This window comes from Mytilus edulis, chromosome 9 (genome assembly GCF_963676685.1).
Source record: "Mytilus edulis chromosome 9, xbMytEdul2.2, whole genome shotgun sequence".
In the NCBI taxonomy this organism is placed as follows: domain Eukaryota; kingdom Metazoa; phylum Mollusca; class Bivalvia; order Mytilida; family Mytilidae; genus Mytilus; species Mytilus edulis.
The window spans coordinates 77,220,738-77,240,456 of NC_092352.1; the positions used below are offsets into that span (position 1 = coordinate 77,220,738).

General features: G+C 32.4%; 2 protein-coding genes across 3 annotated transcripts; one reads left to right on the forward strand and one right to left on the reverse strand.

The window, feature by feature from the left end:
• Window positions 1-7,361: 7,361 nt before the first annotated feature.
• LOC139489098 (ras-related protein ced-10-like) lies at window positions 7,362-13,226 on the reverse strand. 2 transcript variants are annotated; one of them, XM_071275226.1, is made up of 5 exons: window positions 13,011-13,226; window positions 10,626-10,693; window positions 9,807-9,921; window positions 8,512-8,574; window positions 7,362-7,746 (listed from the first exon to the last, which is right to left on the reverse strand). In XM_071275226.1, the coding sequence occupies exons 1-5, from the start codon at window positions 13,029-13,031 to the stop codon at window positions 7,450-7,452; spliced, it is 564 nt and encodes a 187-aa protein (XP_071131327.1). In that variant the 5' UTR covers window positions 13,032-13,226; the 3' UTR covers window positions 7,362-7,449. The 2 variants fall into 2 exon arrangements, with proteins under 2 accessions (XP_071131327.1, XP_071131325.1); XM_071275224.1 differs by having other exon boundaries at window positions 10,626-10,697.
• Window positions 13,227-15,370: 2,144 nt separating this feature from the next.
• On the forward strand, window positions 15,371-18,574 carry LOC139489096 (toll-like receptor 13). Its single transcript, XM_071275219.1, has 2 exons — window positions 15,371-15,483; window positions 16,350-18,574. The coding sequence occupies exons 1-2, from the start codon at window positions 15,465-15,467 to the stop codon at window positions 18,476-18,478; spliced, it is 2,148 nt and encodes a 715-aa protein (XP_071131320.1). The 5' UTR covers window positions 15,371-15,464; the 3' UTR covers window positions 18,479-18,574.
• The last annotated feature ends 1,145 nt before the right edge of the window (window positions 18,575-19,719 follow it).

The following is a 19,719-nucleotide window of genomic DNA, read 5'->3' on the forward strand; positions in this document are numbered from 1 at the left end:
TGAAATGAAAATATGAATATCTTATTCATTTTCAAGGCTTAATGTTGTCTTGCCAGAACCATTTCTACAGTATACTCCTCTTTAATAAAAGCCTTGAAACGCATTATTGAAACTAGCACAATGCTTAACGAATGTTATTCCAGTTCACTATTAACATTTGAAGGTACTTAAAATTTTGTGTCAACAATTTAGAAATTCATCATGATTTGGATTCAAGAAGTCCCATTGAATTTGTATTTTTTATATGACATCATCATTCTTCAACATACCGCACTTAGAAAAAAACGAAAAAAAACATCAGCTTGTATTTCTAATAGAACCAAAGAAAAAAACATATCTCAAAACTAGACGGGACATATGCTAACCGTACAGAACCTATTCACCATACACGAATAAACGACTGATACAAATTTCAAACTACGATGATATGAATTTTCTTCATAGTCTTAAAAGAAGTATTCTTTTATCAGATATGAACGCGGCTGGCAAAGAAATAACCTATTTTTCTTTGTAATTGAAAGTTTACGTAATGTTTGAGTAATGTTTACGTTACGTTTGCGATCACCTTTGTGAAACACTCGTAAAATTTAACGATGTTTCGCGGACCGCTAGCCAGACCCACATTCTATCTTATTACAAAATATTCATCATTAGGGCACACATCAAAACGATTAGAAATTAAAATCAAATATGGTTGTAGAGCATTCGAACCAAAAGTTCCAAAATGTTGTGCTAAGTACGGATAAAGCAATCCTGACTTTAGGTAGGAAAACATAAGATATTTCTTGTAAGTGACATGTAAGCCATTTGATCACACGTTTGCTTAACTGTCAAACTCTACGGAAAAGTAATTCATGGTTTTTGCCGATATCTATCAAATAGTGTTTTTCTTTCTCTCATAGGCCTAGTTCATTATCGATTTTTCTTTCAATATCAAAACGTGTGAGGAGTTAATGGTTAAAGCCCGAGATTTGATAGATCAAGGAAATGTAGTTTCCGCAAAACAGCTAATTTAACACCAAGGTTCCTGGTTCGATTCCCGGTCAGGGATGAAAATTTCAGGGACTGAATTTTTGACTCTCGCTTGACACCATTTGTGAGTATGGTACTGAGGAAAAGATGATAATCCGTTGGAAGGGAACGATAAATGTCTGATCCGTGTTCAGAGAGAGTCATATCTCTTGCACGTAACAGACACCCTTAGATTTCGAAAAAGAGCAGGCTAATGCCGCTACAAGGCAGCAGTCGCACCCGCAAAATGGAAAGGGATTAATATAAGTTGCAAAACTTGTTTCCAAATCCACTATAAATATATATGTTTAAACTAAACTAAACTAATCAGAAGTATTGAACGCCAAATTATTTTCGTTGACAATTTTTGCTTCTCTTTTACCCCCTCTGAGTTTTTGAAATTGTATACATGAAAAATGGACAATCGTTCATTAATCTTAAAGTCATATGAAACAAGTGACTGGTGAAAAGTAATGTTAATCCAATTCTTGAATCAATGCATTCATATATCTTAATCTTAGTCTTCTGTGCACGATTTTATGACGGAGCGATGTTTACGTTTGTTGACTCTCCTTACCAATTTGGTTTCCCTCTTCTAACCTGCATATTACGATTTCCGGATTTTTACGTGAAAGGCCAGGCTGAGGTAAATGCATACGGATTACATGTAGGCGAATTGTTGGTTGGAAGCAAGCGATTAAAAAAATTAATTTGCTTCAAAATTTGAAAAAACAAGAATTTCTTCAGAAAAAAGTGTATGTATATATAAATTTTGTGCTAAAAACTAGACATTTAGTAATAAAAACCTCTTTTTTATAGTTTCATATGACTTTAATAACTCCAACCAATGATCAACTACAAATAAATATTTTATTAAAAGTCACGTTGTCTATAAAAGACATTTTATGACTATTCAATATGTTTGAGGTATATAATCGCTTATATCCATTAAGTTTACTTCTGCTTATATCAATTGAATGCAATAGTTGTACATGGAATAACTGAACATGTGGCAAAGTATAAAGATAGCAAACTTTGTAATTGTGACTACAATGTTATTGTTCCATGGTTGTTCCATATACGTATCGACTACTTCAAAGGATTTAAAAAAGAACCGTTTCTTGGTATTGTCAATGTACCTTAGTCTCAGCGACAGCGCATTGGGTCTGGAATTCATTTATCACAATATTTTAGTTTTTATGAACCTACAAGGCGTTACATTCCAATACCAGTGTTTGTTGATTCAACATCTAATTGGTGGAACAATAATGTCATCTCTTGTACAGACTTTATTGATATGCATCGAACGACTGAATGCTACATTTACAACACAAAAAGGAATATTGATCATGGTATCCAGCAATAAAGGTGTTTTACTTCATTTCATACTAAGTCACTGCATTGCTTTGTTGCGATTTGGTATGGCAACAATCGACGGACCAGTACCATGTGATCCGAAAAACACTACTACTACATTGAGTTTATTTTCACATGACATTCCTTACTTATGTATTGTTGTTGCAATAATTTCTTGTTACGGTGTTGTAGTATATAGGATGATTAGTTTGCAAAATTTTGTTCCAACAAGTAGTATGACTGAGAGCCAGATCGCCAAGAAAAAGGCTATATCTATAAGAACACGTAGAAATGCAGTTACACTGGGTTTGATAATTGCTGTATCTTTGGTGGCAGTTCTACCACGAAGTATTCTTGTGTTCTATTTTTACATGGGGAATAAATCTGCCATAGCAGGTACTCTCACATTGATCTTCAACAACATTTTTCTGTTGTTAAATCCTGTAGTAGATCCCATCATCTACGTTTTACGGATCAAGAAGTACCGTCAATATCTTCGTTGTAAATGTCTGAAGAAAAATACTGTTTCGGATTTAACTCATTCGACAGCCGTATCTCAAAATGTGTATATCGACTAAAACTCAAATTTCTGTTGAACGTTTCTCTGTTATTCATCAACTATAAACGTAAGTGTTGTTCAAATAATATGCTTTGTTCTTGGACAACGCTTTTCTTTTGATGAATCCTGTAATATATCCAGTTATCTATGTCTTACGGACCAAGAAGTACCGTCAATATATCTTTTATATGCATGCTTGAAGAACATTTCTGTGACGGATGGGACTAACCTTATAGCCATATCTTAAAATGTCATTATTGAATACATTTCAAACATGTTTTAATCTTTCATAATGTCGCATCAACTATGTAAAAACGTAAGTGTTGATTTTGAAATTTGTTACTAGTATTTAATACATATATTGTTCAAACATGTTCCAAAATCATACCTGGCAAAACTTCTCAGATCGTCTAAGTAAGATCAGATTAATAGTAAGTAAGTTTGAAATAAATTGTTGCCGATAATTGAGAATAAAAAAATCACACTCTTCATGTTTTTTAATTAAATGCATGCGGTTGCTTGATAAAATAGAACCGCGCAAATAAGAAAAATCATTCAATTATATGGGTCATTATAAAAAAAACATGCAAAACTATGTTATTGGGTCTTTTTAAGTCACAGACATGAAAATATATCAAAATAACACTTGCATATGTTAGAGAAGAATGTTTTGTGATACACAATATACAGTTTACAGTATGAAATGTTATAAAATATCCTTAATGTTTTCTTAACCCCTTGAAGATAGCCAGAATTAGCTGTTATTTTTTACTATAAATCCTTTCAGACTTGAAATAGGAATATTATTCATATCATTTGTTATTATGATTTATCACTTTTTATTGCATTTTGATACATACAAATATTTTTTAATGATTTAGGAGGTGTATGTTGGTTTTATAATAAAAAATTTCACCAAAAGGAAATGTAACATTTTTTAAGTCAATGGTGTAACCAAAGGACAAATTAGTAGGATAAGAGTTATCTTTCGCAAAATTTGGGCATTTACAACAGTTTCTCCCTTAGCAATGTTATCTGTAAGCATGTTATGCAAAAGAAAACAAACAATTACGTTGAAGATTTAGTGAAGAAATCGTAAAAGTAAGTAAAGCTTATATCGTTATTGGAAATAGTGTCCATGTTGTACCCTTTATAAAAATCATTTTTTGACAACATTTGATCTTTGAATAATGAAATATATTGATTATAGAAACATGCACCAGTAACAACATATATAATAGGGGAATGGAGCACTTGTTTCGTAACTGAATCTTAAAATACACCTTAAATCATTGGTGTTACTGTCAATGGTGAGACCATTTTGATAAAATAACACCATTGACCAGTTTAGTAACATCACTGAATATATCATGACAATCAGCATTGTTTTTTGTTTCTTTCATTATTAACAAGCGAAACATCATATTATTTATGAAAATCAATACTTATTTAACAAAGTTTTAACAATATCATGTATTACATATACACAGTTTTCACAAACTGATGTATGCTGGTAACACCAATGACACTATTTAGTAACACTATTGACATTTTTAGTTATGGATATTATGTTATATAATTTGAGATATTTTAGCCTAAGAATTATTTTTTCATCTTTTTCTTTTGTCCGGTGATCTTGGTTTTGTGTTCAGTACTTGATAAAGGTAAAATTTGAAATGTGATGTCAATGGTGATACTTTTGTGTCATTGGAGTTACTGAAGGGTCAGTGGTATTTCTATATAAAAATGCGACATTTTTTTAACATCTTTATTCATAAATGAAAGTGTTTTTGGGTCGTGTACAAAAGATTAGGTAAATTATTATCATTTAATCTTATACAATTCACATATATTCAGTTTGAGTGTATTTTTTAGTATTTACAACGGCCATAAATAGGACAGCCAACTTTTATTATGACAATGTATTCTGACATTTATGTTTAAATAGAATTCACAGCTATATGACTAATGTTTATAAGTCGTAATTTAAACCTAAACAACAAATTGGAACAGTTGCTTGATGTTAAACAATAATATTTAGTACCTTAATGTATGCTTTAAATTGGTAACACCATTGACACGATTTTATCAAAGGATGACATAAAATTGTTAAAATTGAAGAAACTCTTCATTTTTCCCATTGCATATTTCTATATCGTTGCTACCATACTATAGAATAGCGGGACACATTTAAATGACATCATTTTCAATAATAACTCGTCGAAATATGCACTTTTTTTTTATAATGACCCATATATATATTACCAATGGGAATAGTGTATTACAAGTATGAACTTCAATGGTCTTCGTGTGTTTTTTAATTACATTTTTTTTTAATATTGACTGTCAAAAACTTCATAATCCATCATTAATTTACCTGCGATTATGCAATCGCGAAAGATACATTCAAAGTGGAATTCAAATTCTTTAGTTGAAAATTAACCGATAACGCAATGGCACAAATCAAAAGGAAAAACAATTGACAAAAAATAGTAAACAAAACATCATATACATGTTATACGTTCAGGTATATCACATCCAATATTGTGTGGTAATGTTCTTTACAAAGCACAAACATGTCGGTATTCACCTCAAAAGCTAACCAAACCTTTAAACAGAGGGTTCGTGTTGTTTATTCTTTAGTTTTCTATGTTGTGCCAGTTTGTCTGTTTGTCTTTTTCATTTTTAGCCATGGCGTTGTCAGTTATTTTCGATTTATGAGTTTGACTGTCCCTCTGGTATCTTTCGTCCCTCTTTTAAGCAGACTTATTCGGAAGTTATATAGCTACGATACTGTTGTCACGTCATTAAGGATTACATATTTTGGTATTAATATTGATTTACTTCCCGCTATACAGATGATGTTCTCTCGCTAAATAATAATAAAAAAAAAATGGTGACTTTGTTGGAAATATGTCACCCATTGAATTAAAGATAAAAGGTACAACAGAAACAATTAAGTATGTTTCATATTTGACTTACATCTAGAAAAAGAGATGATTTTAGCTTCCCAATTGTGAACTTTCCATATCTATGTCAGACTATGTAACAACATTCCGGCAGCGCCTGCATACGGAGTATATATCTCCCACTGGATACTATATTCATGGGCTTGTATGTCCTATCATGATTTTCTTTATAGAGAATTGCTGCTCACAAGGAAGCTTTTAAACCTAGAGTTTCAAATGGTAAAGTTAGAATCATTCCTTCTTAATTTTAAAGACGCCATTACGGGATGGTTGACCGTTATGGAAATTTCCGTTTTACAGATGATAACAGATATGTTCCTTCTGTGATAACTACAATCCCGTTTCCTTTTCACGAATTTGACCTACCGAATAAGAATATTTACCGGGTTCATAATACAATGAGCAACACGACCGGTACCACATGCTGAGCAGGATCTGCTTACTTTTCCGGAGAACCTGAGATCAACCCAAGTTTTTGATGGGCTTCGTGTTGCTTAGTCTGTAGTTTTCTATGTTTTGTTGTGTGTACTAGTGTTTGTCTTTTGTAGTTTGTTTTTTTTTAGCCATGGCGTTGTCAGTTTATTTTTTATCTATGAGTTTGACTGTCCATCTGCTATCTTTTGTCCCTTATCATAGGGTCTTTGCATCGGTAATAAACACTTTTAAAAAATCTAAAGCCAGTTTGTGGCATGATACGGGTTTTGTTCTTCGTATATATTTTCTGATTGTGTGATACTAAACACCTAACGAGAGGGAGTGTACTTAATTTTCAAATTCATGAATTTCAAACCAAGATATCAACAGAAAATCTAGAAAAATGCATCAAAATATTTTTTTATATTACTTTGCAGGAAATTGTACAGTGGCAATATATCATGCAAATTATGAAAAATTGTAATTCTGTAAGATATGTCGGCAAGTATGAACTTTAATGCATATTTGATTTTAAAGATTGAATTTTGGATATGACAAAATACTGCCTGGCATTCTGCTACCAACAGACCATAAACTTATTTGCAATGCAGTCCAAATACCCCGACTATCATCCTGGACGTCTTTTATTACAAGACTGATTTATTGTATATATAGTGAACGTTAAGAAACAAACAGTAGATCTATCAAACAAATGAACATGAACTAAAAGTTAAAGTAAAAATCAACCGGTTAGTTTGTCAACAAAATCAATATACTTTTGAACGACCAGAATAAGCTTGCTTTTTTCATTATTTTAGCAGCCAAACAATAACTTTTATCATATCTTCTCTTTTTGGTATCAAACCATTTACAGAAGAAGAAAAACCCACTAATGTCTCCTATAAAATATAAATGACCAGTGACTTAGTGTTGATTCGTGGTGTTTAGCTAGCTTTGAAAAATTAGGGTTGAAAATAAAAACTATACAAATATTGAACATTTTCCAGTCTAAAATTATGAATAATGTTCATAAAAACTGGTGAAATTAAACACATTATTTACGTCCAGATTTTTTCAATGAACTATAGAACAAACACTTCATATTACAGGACAACACATTCAGTAAACATGTTGAAGCAACTACAATACATTACACGTTGATTTTTTTTCTGTGAGTTGTTTTGTCTTATTAAATACGCATTTGATTGCTTCTTGTAGCACTAATTTTATTCCTTCTCCTGTTTTTGCAGAACACTCAATATATTTCACAGCTTGAATCCGTTCGGCCAGGTTTATTCCGGTCTCATAAGCATACAAGTCGCTTGTGTCTTTCTCTCTTATTTCCTGATCGTTCTGACAAGGATTTATCAAATCTTTTTTAGTACCAACAAGCAAAGTTAATGCATTTGGACAGATACGTTTGATGTCTGGGCAACACTGAAATAAAGAGAAATTGAAATAATAATCCATAATCATAAACCGACCAAACAAACGAATATAGACGATAAGGAACAGTTCACAAAAAATACACAAAAAAATGAAAACTGAGCAACAAGTACCCCAACAAAATAAACTTGTGCTACAGAGGGTTAGGAGATCCTGCTTGACTAGAGACACCAGTCGTGTCCTCCTGTTGCTAATCTTTGATTCACCAAATAGCTTACCCATAAAATGATTGAATTGCTTTTCCATCTGTTATGGTGTATGATGTACAGAAGTGCACGAAGAGAACATATCAATTTTAAACCTAATTAAATTATGGATAGTAAACCACGAATATGAACATTTTTTTTAAATAAATATGCATGATAGATAAAATAAGAGATTCTTTAAATTGACAGCTCACTCCCATATTATAATGTTGCTTTCTATGTTTTGTTTTGTTTTTGTTTTGTTTTTGTTTTTTTTGTTTTTTTGCTTTTAGTCATATTGTATCTTGTATAATCTTATTATTTTCTGATAAGATCGTTTTAACTATTTTGATCTGTGCGTAACTGATGAGTCTTATGCACACGAAAAGCCCGTCTAACGTATTTAAAAATCATAAGCCTAGTAGCTTTGACAACTATTTACTTTAAAGGTCTAATATGAAATAGTCCTCTATATGTATGAACTTTTTATCACTGAACGTTAGTAAAACAACAATCTTTCAATCAATTTTACCTTGGACTTCTTAAATCAACCTGTTCTGTAATTACTCACTTTTTCCTCAATAAATGCAAAGCTGTCTGGATTATCCAGGGGAAAACATATCAGACAGACATCCTGAAATTATTATTATCAATCAATCAATAGGTTGGTCATTTAAAGGAATGACTGCAATATTTTTTCTGTCTATGAAGAAATAACATAAACAATTTGGTGCACACTGAATAACGCGCGTAGCGGATTATTTAACAGTGTGCACCACATTGTTTATGTTATTTCGAATAGACAGAAAAAATATTACAGTCATTTCTTATAATTTAATTCTAAATTCCATTTTAAACCGTAGAAAACCATGAAAAAATGTTGATGACGTCACGGTCACATGACTAATTATGTCTATGGGCTCATTACAAAATAACGTCACCCAATCAGAAGACGCGTTACATCCAAAATTGAATTATTTAATTATAAATCATGTTAATTTAATAAAAATATTAATGTAATAGAAATTACACGTCAAATTAAAGACAACAATCAAAACACAAACGACCAGTTTTCAAAAGTATTAAACATCTAAAAAAACAGAAGCCCTAGACTATGTTTCGAACTACTTTTTTGATGAGCAGGTATTGAAAAACAGAAAACATTTCTAAAACTTAAGGAATAACGCAGCATGGAGGGAATTATCAAGGAGCTTATTTATTCCAATCATACAAGGACTGTCATTGTCGTCTATGTCAAGTTATAACCTTTTTATGTTATTTCTTTTTTTATTTTGATTTATTACACACTTTATTACAAGCAGCATAAATATATAGCATTGCCATTTTCTCTAATCGAAGATCGAAATAACTATTTATTGTTTTTTTGTTTTAATCGATAATTCTAAGGAAATATGTAATTGGTTTTCTTTTATTCTTCGTAATTCGACGTTTTTAATATATAAAATATTTAAGAACCCTCACTAATTTCGGACCCCAAAAAGGAAACAAAAACACCACTCCATATGACACATGTCCATCGTTCCAGATGATGATGACTTATCAGAATATTTTTGTGTACATTTTTGAAAACTTAAACCAGAAATCATTGTGCAAATTGTGTATTACATGTCCCAACTGAAATCAAACATATTTGAATTTCTAAGTATATTAACATCATGATGTTTGTCATAAGTGGAACAGGACCTGCTTAGTACCCTAATGAAGCATCTGAAACCAAACCACAGTTTTTGTGGGATAAGTGTTGTTCATTGTTTTGTTCTTTTGTTTATCTTTGAGTAATGTGTCATTTCGTCGTTTTTTCACCGAAAGAACGTAGGTATTTTTAAACGCACAGTAAGAACTTACCGTGTCGGGGAGAGAAACTGGTCGTAGTTTGTTATACTCCGCATTGCCACACGTGTCCCATAACACGAGGTCTACTGATTTGTCATTCTCCGTAACAGTTGTTTTAAAATCAAATCTAAAATTTATCAGAGAAACTGTGTTTCAATTATCGAGCTTTGAAAAGTATTGTGCATTCCCGACTAGTCCATTTATTTTATTGTATATTTGTGTTTGTTGATATGATAGTTTAATGACTTTATCATTCAATACGTTTTAACTGGTGAGGAACTTTATGCAAATTAGTTTTAACTAATGAGGATATCCTCTTTCTAATGATAATCTATTTATTGGTATATCAGTACCTAGATCTATATTTAACGACATCGAGAACATCCAAACGCTTTGAGTACAAAGGATAACGGGGAAATCATTATGATAGTTCCAATATTTTGTTTAATTGTTTAACTCATCCTGCTGTATCAGCTATCTTTGATTGTTTCTCTTTGATATCTGCTCTCGTTAAGATGTAAAGAGAGCGCAAACATTTTGCTGAAAATATCTTTTTTTGAAAAAAAAACCTAGTTTTGTAACTAGCTTAACCTCAAACGTATACGCCATTCGTCTCAACTCGGCCGATTCCTTACCCTCATCTAAGAAGGAGAGTAACGGATTCTACCGAGGATTGCCGACTGACGTATACTTTATTTATAATGCCGTTCTACTGAAAAATTTGATTAGCAGCTAAAATAACCATTATAGGTTAATGTGACAATAATTCAGCAGTCAAAAACATTTTAAAAAATTCAAACAAATATACAAATGATTCTACAATAGACTTACACGAGAGGAATATCTTCTTCCTGGAACATGTTATAGGCATACGACATTATCAATGATGTCTTCCCAACCTTTCTAAAATACAGATATAATGTAGTCATTTTGTACAAATTGTATGCAAACTAAATAGTTATTTTATTGCTTAGGGGAGGGGGAGCTCGATGGGTCCTCAATAAGTAAGGAAATATTAAACGCCAAACAAACAGTTAATTATAAAAGAAAAGAAAAACTAATATAACTTATAAGTATTCAGTTATTTTAATTTTATTTCATTATTTTTGGGTTCCTGAAATAAGTAATAAAATTGAGAATGGAAATGGAGAATGTGCCAAAGAGACAACAACCCAACCATAGAGCAGACAACAGCAGAAAGTCACCAACAGGTCTTCAATGCAACGAGAAATTCTCGCACCCGGAGGCGTCCCTCAGCTGGACCCCAAACAAATATACACTGGTTCAGTGATAATGAACACCATACTAAACTCCAAATTGTACACAAGAAACTAAAAGTTAAAATAATACAAGACTAACAAAGGCCAGAGGCTCCTGACTTGGGACAGGCGCAAAAATGCGGCGGGGTTAAACATGTTTGTGAGATCTCAACCCTCCCCCTATACATCTAGCCAATGCAGAAAAGTAAACGCATAACAATACGTACATTAAAATTCAGTTCAAGAGAAGTCCGAGTCTGATGTCAGAAGATGTAACCAAAGAAAATAAACAAAATGACAATAATACATAAATAACACCAGACTACTAGCAGTTAACTGACATGCCAGATCCGGACCTCAATTAAACTGATTGAAAAATTATGTCTTCATCATATGAATATCAGGCACAATCCCCCCGTGAGGGGTTTAGTATCATACCATCATAACATATATGAGAAGAACATAACCCGTGTCATGCCAACAACTGGTTTATTAATAATAAATGTGTTTAGTTCCGATGCAAAGACCCTATAAGTGAATCAATATTAACGCCAAAATATGCAATCTTTAATGACCTGACAACAGTATCGTAACTAAATCCTTCTTAATAAGTCTATTTAAAGGTTTTGTTAGCTTCTGAGGTGAATACTGACATTTTTGTGCTTTATAAGGATATTTCCATAAAATATTGGATGTGAAATACCTGAACGTATAAGAAGTCTGCATGTTGAGCTATATTTACGAATGATGTCCTTATACCGATGATAAAATTTAGTAAATGTTTTGACTAGTTTGTGATATCGAAAACCCTGGTGTAATAATTTTTCAGTAATACATAAATTTCTCTCGTTAAAATCTAAAACAGTGTTACATACACGAGCGAATCGTACAAGTTGAGATACATAAACACCGTAAGATGGTGACAAGGGAACGTCACCATCTATAAATAGATAATTAACGATAGGAAATGAGAAATCATCTCTTTTATCATAAGTTTTAGTATTAGTCTTTCCGTTAATGATATATATGTCAAGATCGAGGAACGGGCAGTGGTCATTGTTAGTTTTAGCTTTATTTAAAGTAAGTTCAACAGGATGAATTTCTTTAGTATACATACTGAAGTCTTCATTATTGAGAGCTAAAATATCATCCAAATATCTAAAAGTATTATTAAATTTGTGTATCAGATGTTGTTTCGATGGGTCTTTGCTGATTTTTGTCATAAATTGTAAGAATATCTTAAACGCCAAACACACGGTAAAATACAGCTATGATTTGTATTTTGTTATGTGTTGGTTAATTGAAATGTTTGTTGTGTGTTGATGTAGTGTTGGTTGCAAGCGAGTCCATTTCAAATGAGTGTAACAACTAATCTTTTATAATGATGTGTAGTTACCCAACGACCTCTGATAAGAATATGGTGCCCCGCCACATACAAAAATATAAGCTTGTTCTAATTACGTAAGCTTACTAAAAGGCTAGTCTATTTTATTGATAGGACACATATTTAAATAAAAATAATAATGTCATGACGTCACACGACATATGCAGATATGATTGTAGGCCCGGAGAAAGGATTGACAAACGACCACATATTGAAGTGTAGGACGTCAAAATACTTAGATCAGAGGAAATAAAATATTTACATCGGAGGAAATATTGGACAAGCGACCACAAATTTGATTATCATAGATATAGGGATATGTGGTGTGCGTGCCAATGAGACAACTCTCCATCAAAATAACAATATATAAAAGTAAACAATTATTATCATGACTACATGGGATGTAAACTTTATTGTTATGTATTCATCTTCCTCTTGTGTTTGTTGGATAATGCCTCAATCTTAATTGAAAACAATACATATAAAGTACACAATATAACATGCAAAGACTGCCTCAAAAATGGAGTTTGCAATGGAGAAAGTTAAAGGTATGATGCTATCCTTTATACTTACGTATCTCCCATCACAACACATTTTACTTGAATTCTGTCCATAAATATTTGTTTACACTATTAAAACTTATATTTAATCCTGATTGGTAGGTCCGGTTATTAGTGATCTTACAGATAAGCACATACATATATGTAGTGTGCAAATTGTAATCTATTGCGAAGACACTTTAGAATCACGTACATGTGCATTTATAATGTTGAATTTGAGGTAGTTGTGTAAACATTTATTTTACAAATTGCTTAAATAGTAGGATAAAAAATAATAACATATGCCGATATTCCTTTTTATGTAGTATCATATGTACATGTAAATCGAATATGTCAAGTTATAACAATTTACATCTAAATCCTATTAAAGGTTGTCAAATAATAGATAAAAAATCAAGAGTTAAGAACTCAACTCACGGTCACGATTGGAAATATTGTAAAGTTGATATTTCCACAACGGGGTACAATACTGGACAAGATACTGTATTTACGAGGATTTACCATTGGAAACTCCTCGTATTATGCAGTCATTCACTCTACATTTCGTGTTAATCATTCAACATTTTTTTATTTTTTTTTTGTGATTTCTATCTGCCTTGTTTGGTATCCTCGGGTTACTTTTCTAACGGTAGGAATCAGTATCTCATGTGGGCATTGTTCTACAACACAGTGACATGGTACGTTTGATATATTCCTGAGTTAATCTATAGTTTTTACAAGAAACATTTCATTTTCCTCAAACACATTAGAAAAAGACCGTTCTTTATAGAAAAGACTAGTTACACATAGGTAAACAAATCTTTAATCTGTACTGTCCGATATTTATTTCAAGAAAGATCCTACGAAAATAACAGCTTACCCCGGTATATCGTTCCCAATTGACAGTAGTTCTAAACATACTTGGGTTTTGTCACCTACATGTAGTTCACCTTAAGAGGTCATAGTTCTGTATTGGTAATACATTAAGTTTGAATAACCGAAATCTGATTTTTCTGACGTGAAGTTGACTATTTTATCTCATGTGCTTATCCGATATAGTGTGGATATACGTTTGACCTACTTCAGAAAATAGGATGTTTTACATTTTCGAGTCCTTACACTGCCAGTCCGTTAGATGTCAAACAGTGTGACTTCTCTTGAACTGAACTTTAATGTGCGTATTGTTATGCGTTTACTTTTCTACATTGGCTAGAGGTACATGTATAGGGGGAGGGTTGAGATATCATAAACAAGTTTAACCCCGCCGCATTTTTGCGCCTGTCCCAAGTCAGGAGCCTCTGGCCTTTGTTAGTCTTATATTATTTTTAATTTTAGTTTCTTGTGTACAATTTGGAGTTTAGTATCGCGTTCATTATCACTGAACTAGTATATATTTGTTTAGGGGTCAGCTGAAGGACGCCTCCGGGTGCGGGAATTTATCGCTGCATTGAAGACCTGTTGGTGACATTCTGCTGTTGTCTGTTCTATGGTCGGGTGGTTGTCTCTTTGACACATCATTCCCCATTTCCATTCTCAATTTGATGATTATGGAAGTGAACGCAGAAATTGTGGTTATATTAGCTGATAACCTAACGTTCGTATTTTCTTTCATTATGTAAAATTTAAATTGTATGGATTGTTTTGTAGATTAACTAAACTTTAACCTACAAAATAAGACTTATCACTGGATTTGTACTTTATGAGCAACACGACGGGTGCTACAGGTGGAGTAGGATATGATTTCCCTTCCTGACCACTGGCAATCCCCTCAGTTTTTGGTTGGATTTAATTTGCCCGGTATTTGATTTTCTGTGTTGTATTATGTACAGCGTCAATTGTCTGTTCGTCTTTTTCTATTTTTTTTATCATGACGTTGTCAGGTTATGTTCATTTTGAGAGTCCATTTGGTATTTAATATTTGCCTCTCTGTTTAAATTAGGAATTCAAAGTAGTTGATATTGATCAATACATTTTTTTATATCATTTTGAACTTAACAGATATAAATTTTAAATTTCAACAAAAAATAGTGTATGAAGTTTAAACTAGATTAATGTTCAGGTCAAGCACAATTATATCATATATATATTTACTGACCATTTTATTTTTTTAACACGCAACTATCTTGATATACATAAATTAGACAATTGGTAAAACATATTTTGAAATTTTGTATATGTTATTGTAATCCATACACAAAAAGAAATTGGGTTGTTGTACATTTTTCTTTATATAAGGCGGTACAGTTTTTTTTATCTTGTGGAAAACTGTATGTCACATCGTTTTTTCTTCTGGTACTATTGAAATGTAAAGACGAGTGTTAAATTGAGAACATACACACAATTGAAAAACTAACTAACAAAAGTTGAGGAAGTTTTTCGGTTTTCCTGTCTTTTGTAAATGCATGTAAAAGATGGTTGTTTAAATATCACTACATAATTAGCATTTAACTACAGTGTTGTTGCAAATTTCGTCAGGAGTTCGACAGAAATGTTCCTTAATTTAAAAGGTAAGATATGTTTGTTGAAATATCATCATGATTACAATTATATTCCCTTTTTGTAAAATTGAGCTTGGAGGTTGTAGAATACATCAAAACAATTTCAGATTTTTTGGTATAACATACAATGTATTTGATACGTGAAGAGTTAATTTGACGATATTATAAATTTCCTGTTTACAAAACTTTAAATTTTTCGAAAAACTAAGGATATTCTTATCCCAGGCATAGATTACCTTAGCCGTATTTGGCACAACTTTTTGGAATTTTGGATCCTCAATGCTCTTCAACTTTGTACTTGTTTGGCTTTATAAATATTTTGATATGAGCGTCAATGATGAGTCTTATGTAGACGAAACGCGCGTCTGGCGTACTTAATTATAATCCTGGTAACATTGCTTGAATTATACCTGATAATTGTAGAAATAGTTGGAGAATAAGCAACAATAAATATACTAAAGTTATAGGAGGCTTTTATATCACAGACCTAGATCAAACGACAAAAAGCACTTCTTCATGATAGATTTGAAGAAATAATTTAAAATTCCAAAATCTTTTTACCTTAACTCAATAGAGCATGATTAAAAAAGTAAAAAATAACAAAAATATCAAACGCAAAGGAGAAATTAATGCAGAAAGTGCATGATCAAAAATTCAAAAGCTCAAGCACATCAAATGATTTCCTCATATAGAAAATGATGGCTTTAATATGGTTTTATATCTATAGCTAGCTAAACCTCTGAAGTTTTTAAGTCACAAAACATGCGAGTAAAATGACATAAAACTATCAAGGTCAAACTATGATCCATGATTATAACCAAATAATTATCAAAATTTCTGTTTCTTTTTAATTTAACTATCTTTTGTATTTACAGATCTTAAATTGGTGTTCCTGTTGTTTGTCCTTCACGTGGAGTTCATGCAAACAACTGATAATGGTGGTGTTTTCGATATACCATGTCCTACTCCGATATGCATATGTCAAGACAGACACCGTGAGGCTATCTGTTCTGGAGAATATATTCCACGTATGCCAGCAAGAGTTACGCAGATAACGTTTATGAATGGACAAATAAAAATCCTTTCTGGAATAACAATGGCAAACCTCACAAATAGTAGTATAACCATGCTGAACTTCAGTAACAATGGGATTCAGAAGATGGAAGCAGATGCATTTTCACACGTGACAACCATCGTCCAATTGAATATTTGTAAAGAACAAATCTTGAAGCCAATTGATATTAGGAATGCTTTGAAAAATATAAAACCAAATCGGCTACGAAGTATAAGTTTTACTGACAACGCTTGGACGGAGGTGCCGATTGATATGTTTGATACTCTTCTAAACAGGAAATCTAAAAGCATTCGTCTTACAGGCAATAACTTTAATGTTTGCAATTTGTCAACATTTTCAAATGTAGAAAAATTGATTAAACTAAAACTCCAACAGAACCAAATAAAAACAGTTATATTGGGATATTTACAGAATATTCACCGACTGGATCTTGGATACAATGACATAAGCGACCTTCCTTCTTTTTGCTTTCATGATACCAGCAACAGTAAAATGCCAAATTTGACATTTCTAAGTTTAGCCTTTAACAGTTTAAAGAATATACGTCCACTTAAGTGCCTTCCAAGGTTGACTGAACTTCGCTTGGAACAAAATTTGTTGAAACGTATTCAAACAAACACGTTCGCATATTTGAATTCTTTGAAGAAATTATACCTCATGGCTGTCGGAAGGAAAAACTTAGAAACTTTAGAGAAAGGGGCTTTCAATAGTACATCTCTTATATATTTATCCTTACGTGAATGTAATTTCCATTTTGATAAATTGAATCACTCTGCTCTCGCAGATCTATTTTCAAACTGCAGAAATCTCCAACATTTAGATCTTGCTCAAAATGTTATTAATCCTGGAAGGATACTTTTAGGTCCACTGTTATATCCTTTAGAAAAGCTGAAATACCTGAATCTAGAGTTAACTAAGCTTACTTATTTACCAAACCAAGTGTTCTCAAAAATGTATCTTTTGGAAACCCTAAGCATTAATTCAAATAAGATATATGGCTGGGACGAGGCTAGAATATTTGACAATGTAACTACTCTACAGGAACTTGACGTGAGTAACAACTATATCAAAGTTGTAAACAAATCATCCATTCCACCTCAGCTGTTGTCAAGTTTGCGTAGAATAAATCTTGCTACGAACCAGTTTTCGTGTACCTGTCACCAAATGTGGTTCGTCAATTGGCTCAGAAGTTCCAAAATTGAAATTGTCAATTATCCAAAAAGATATCGTTGTGTGCAACCACCAGCTTTAAACGGGATGCAACTTAAAGATTATAAGCCAACTATTGAGTCATGTACTCTCTGGAATCCACTGTTTACCATAGCAATTTCAATGGCGGTGTTCGGATTTATCATTATTGTATCAATTACAGTTTTTGTAAGGTGCTATACTAATTTAAAGAATTATATATATCTTTTAAAAGTTAGTCGACGACAACGACAGGGTTATCTTCCCTTAGATAACAGTGAAGATTACGAGTACCATGCGTTTGTCGTTTACTGCGATGCAAACCGTTTATGGGTGCATAACGAGTTTGTCAAGAAGCTTGAAAACGAGGAAGGATTTAAACTTTGCATTCATCACAGAGATTTTGCTGTTGGTGAAACGATAATTGGAAATGTAGATACATTATTGAAAAAATCTTGGAAAGTTGTTGTCATAATGTCAAATGCATTTGCCAAAAGTGAATGGTGCCAGTGGGAAGTTGACATTGTTCAAGAAAGACGACGAAGACAAGGTCGAGAGGTTTTTCTTTTGATAATGCTTGAGAACATAAACTCGAAAAATATGACCAGTCCCTTGCGTACCTTACTGGATAGTACACCGCATCTTAAATATAAGACAGGTATGGGCGAAGATTTATTTTGGAAAGCTGTAACCGAGGGTCTTCGAAAACCGATTGGACAACCACCAATTTCAGTTCTTTAAAGATTTGAAATTAGGGAATCGATATGAACTTCTTCTATTACGAGACAATTTATGGTTATTGTATATACATTATATTTAAAAAAAAAAAGAAGAAGATGTGCTTTGTTTAATACTTATTTTTTAACACTTAAGTATAATATCTCATGCAATTTAATGCCGTCGAATGAATTAAACGGATGCAATATCTGTTTACCCTACTGAAAACCTGATATCGCCCACAGTTTTTTGTTGGTTTCGGTTGATCATTTTTGATTTTTTTATGTTATGTTTTTTTGTACTTGGGGAAAAGTTGTTTGTATGTATGATTCCCCCCCCCCCCCCTTTAGCAGTAGCGTTGCGTTGTTAGTTTGATTTCGACTTGTGGGGGTTGAATATCCCTTTTTGTGTCTTTTGCATCTCTTTTAAAAATATTTTATTGTTCAGAAACTAAACAGACAGATGAGATACATCTTAGTATTGTCGTATTGACTGTCCCTCTGGTATCTTTCGTCCCTCTTTTATACTATATGAGCACGCTGCTTTAGACTCTATACGTACTTGGTCAGGGAGAAAACATGTGAACCTACCCAGACACAATATTCGTGGATCGCGTGAAATGAAACTCACATGTAGAATTGTAACTGCTACTCCGGACAACACTTCAAAAAGGGGCAAATCAGTGCTCTTCCTTTTTAGGGTGTAATAAGTTAATATATTTAATTAGGAAATATTTTGTTCATACCATGCTATATGCTCATGCATATTAACATGTGGAGGCATTACATGTTCATACTTAAAGAATGATTTGATTTAATTTCAAATCGAGCAATACCAAAAAAATATCCGTTTGGTTTTCAGCGTTGTTCAAAACACAGCTGACGTTGTATTTCAGTTTTGACGTGATAATTAGTTTCAACATCACCACAACCACAGTGTGTGGAGTCCACTAAACTGCAAAAGAATATGTGGGAATTCAATGAACTTGAATCAGTTCTTAAAAGATCATGAAGAACTTAACCAAGACGATATCCTACATACATTTTGGGTTCGAATTTGTTTTTGAAACATGGTAGAGAACACGACCTTCTTCTCAAAGCGAAAGAAGGACAACACATTAGAATGGTAATTCAAGAGTAAATTTAAATTTCAAGAAATCTCTTAATCACACCCCCTAAAAAAAACAGCAAAAAAAAAACAAGTATGCACACGCTTATCTATTACGATATTATTTCTAATTCATTGTGTACACATTCCTGTTTTTC

What these genes read in the sequence shown, in the direction of transcription:
- LOC139489098 (XM_071275224.1), bottom strand. Translation starts at nt 13,051, where the DNA reads ATGGACAGAATTCAAGTAAAATGTGTTGTGATGGGAGATAC. An exon ending in TGTGTTGTGATGGGAGATAC is followed by an intron (nt 10,698 to 13,010) that starts GTAAGTATAAAG and finishes TCTGTATTTTAG; the next exon opens with AAAGGTTGGGAAGACATCAT. An exon ending in GAAGAAGATATTCCTCTCGT is followed by an intron (nt 9,922 to 10,625) that starts GTAAGTCTATTG and finishes GATAAATTTTAG; the next exon opens with ATTTGATTTTAAAACAACTG.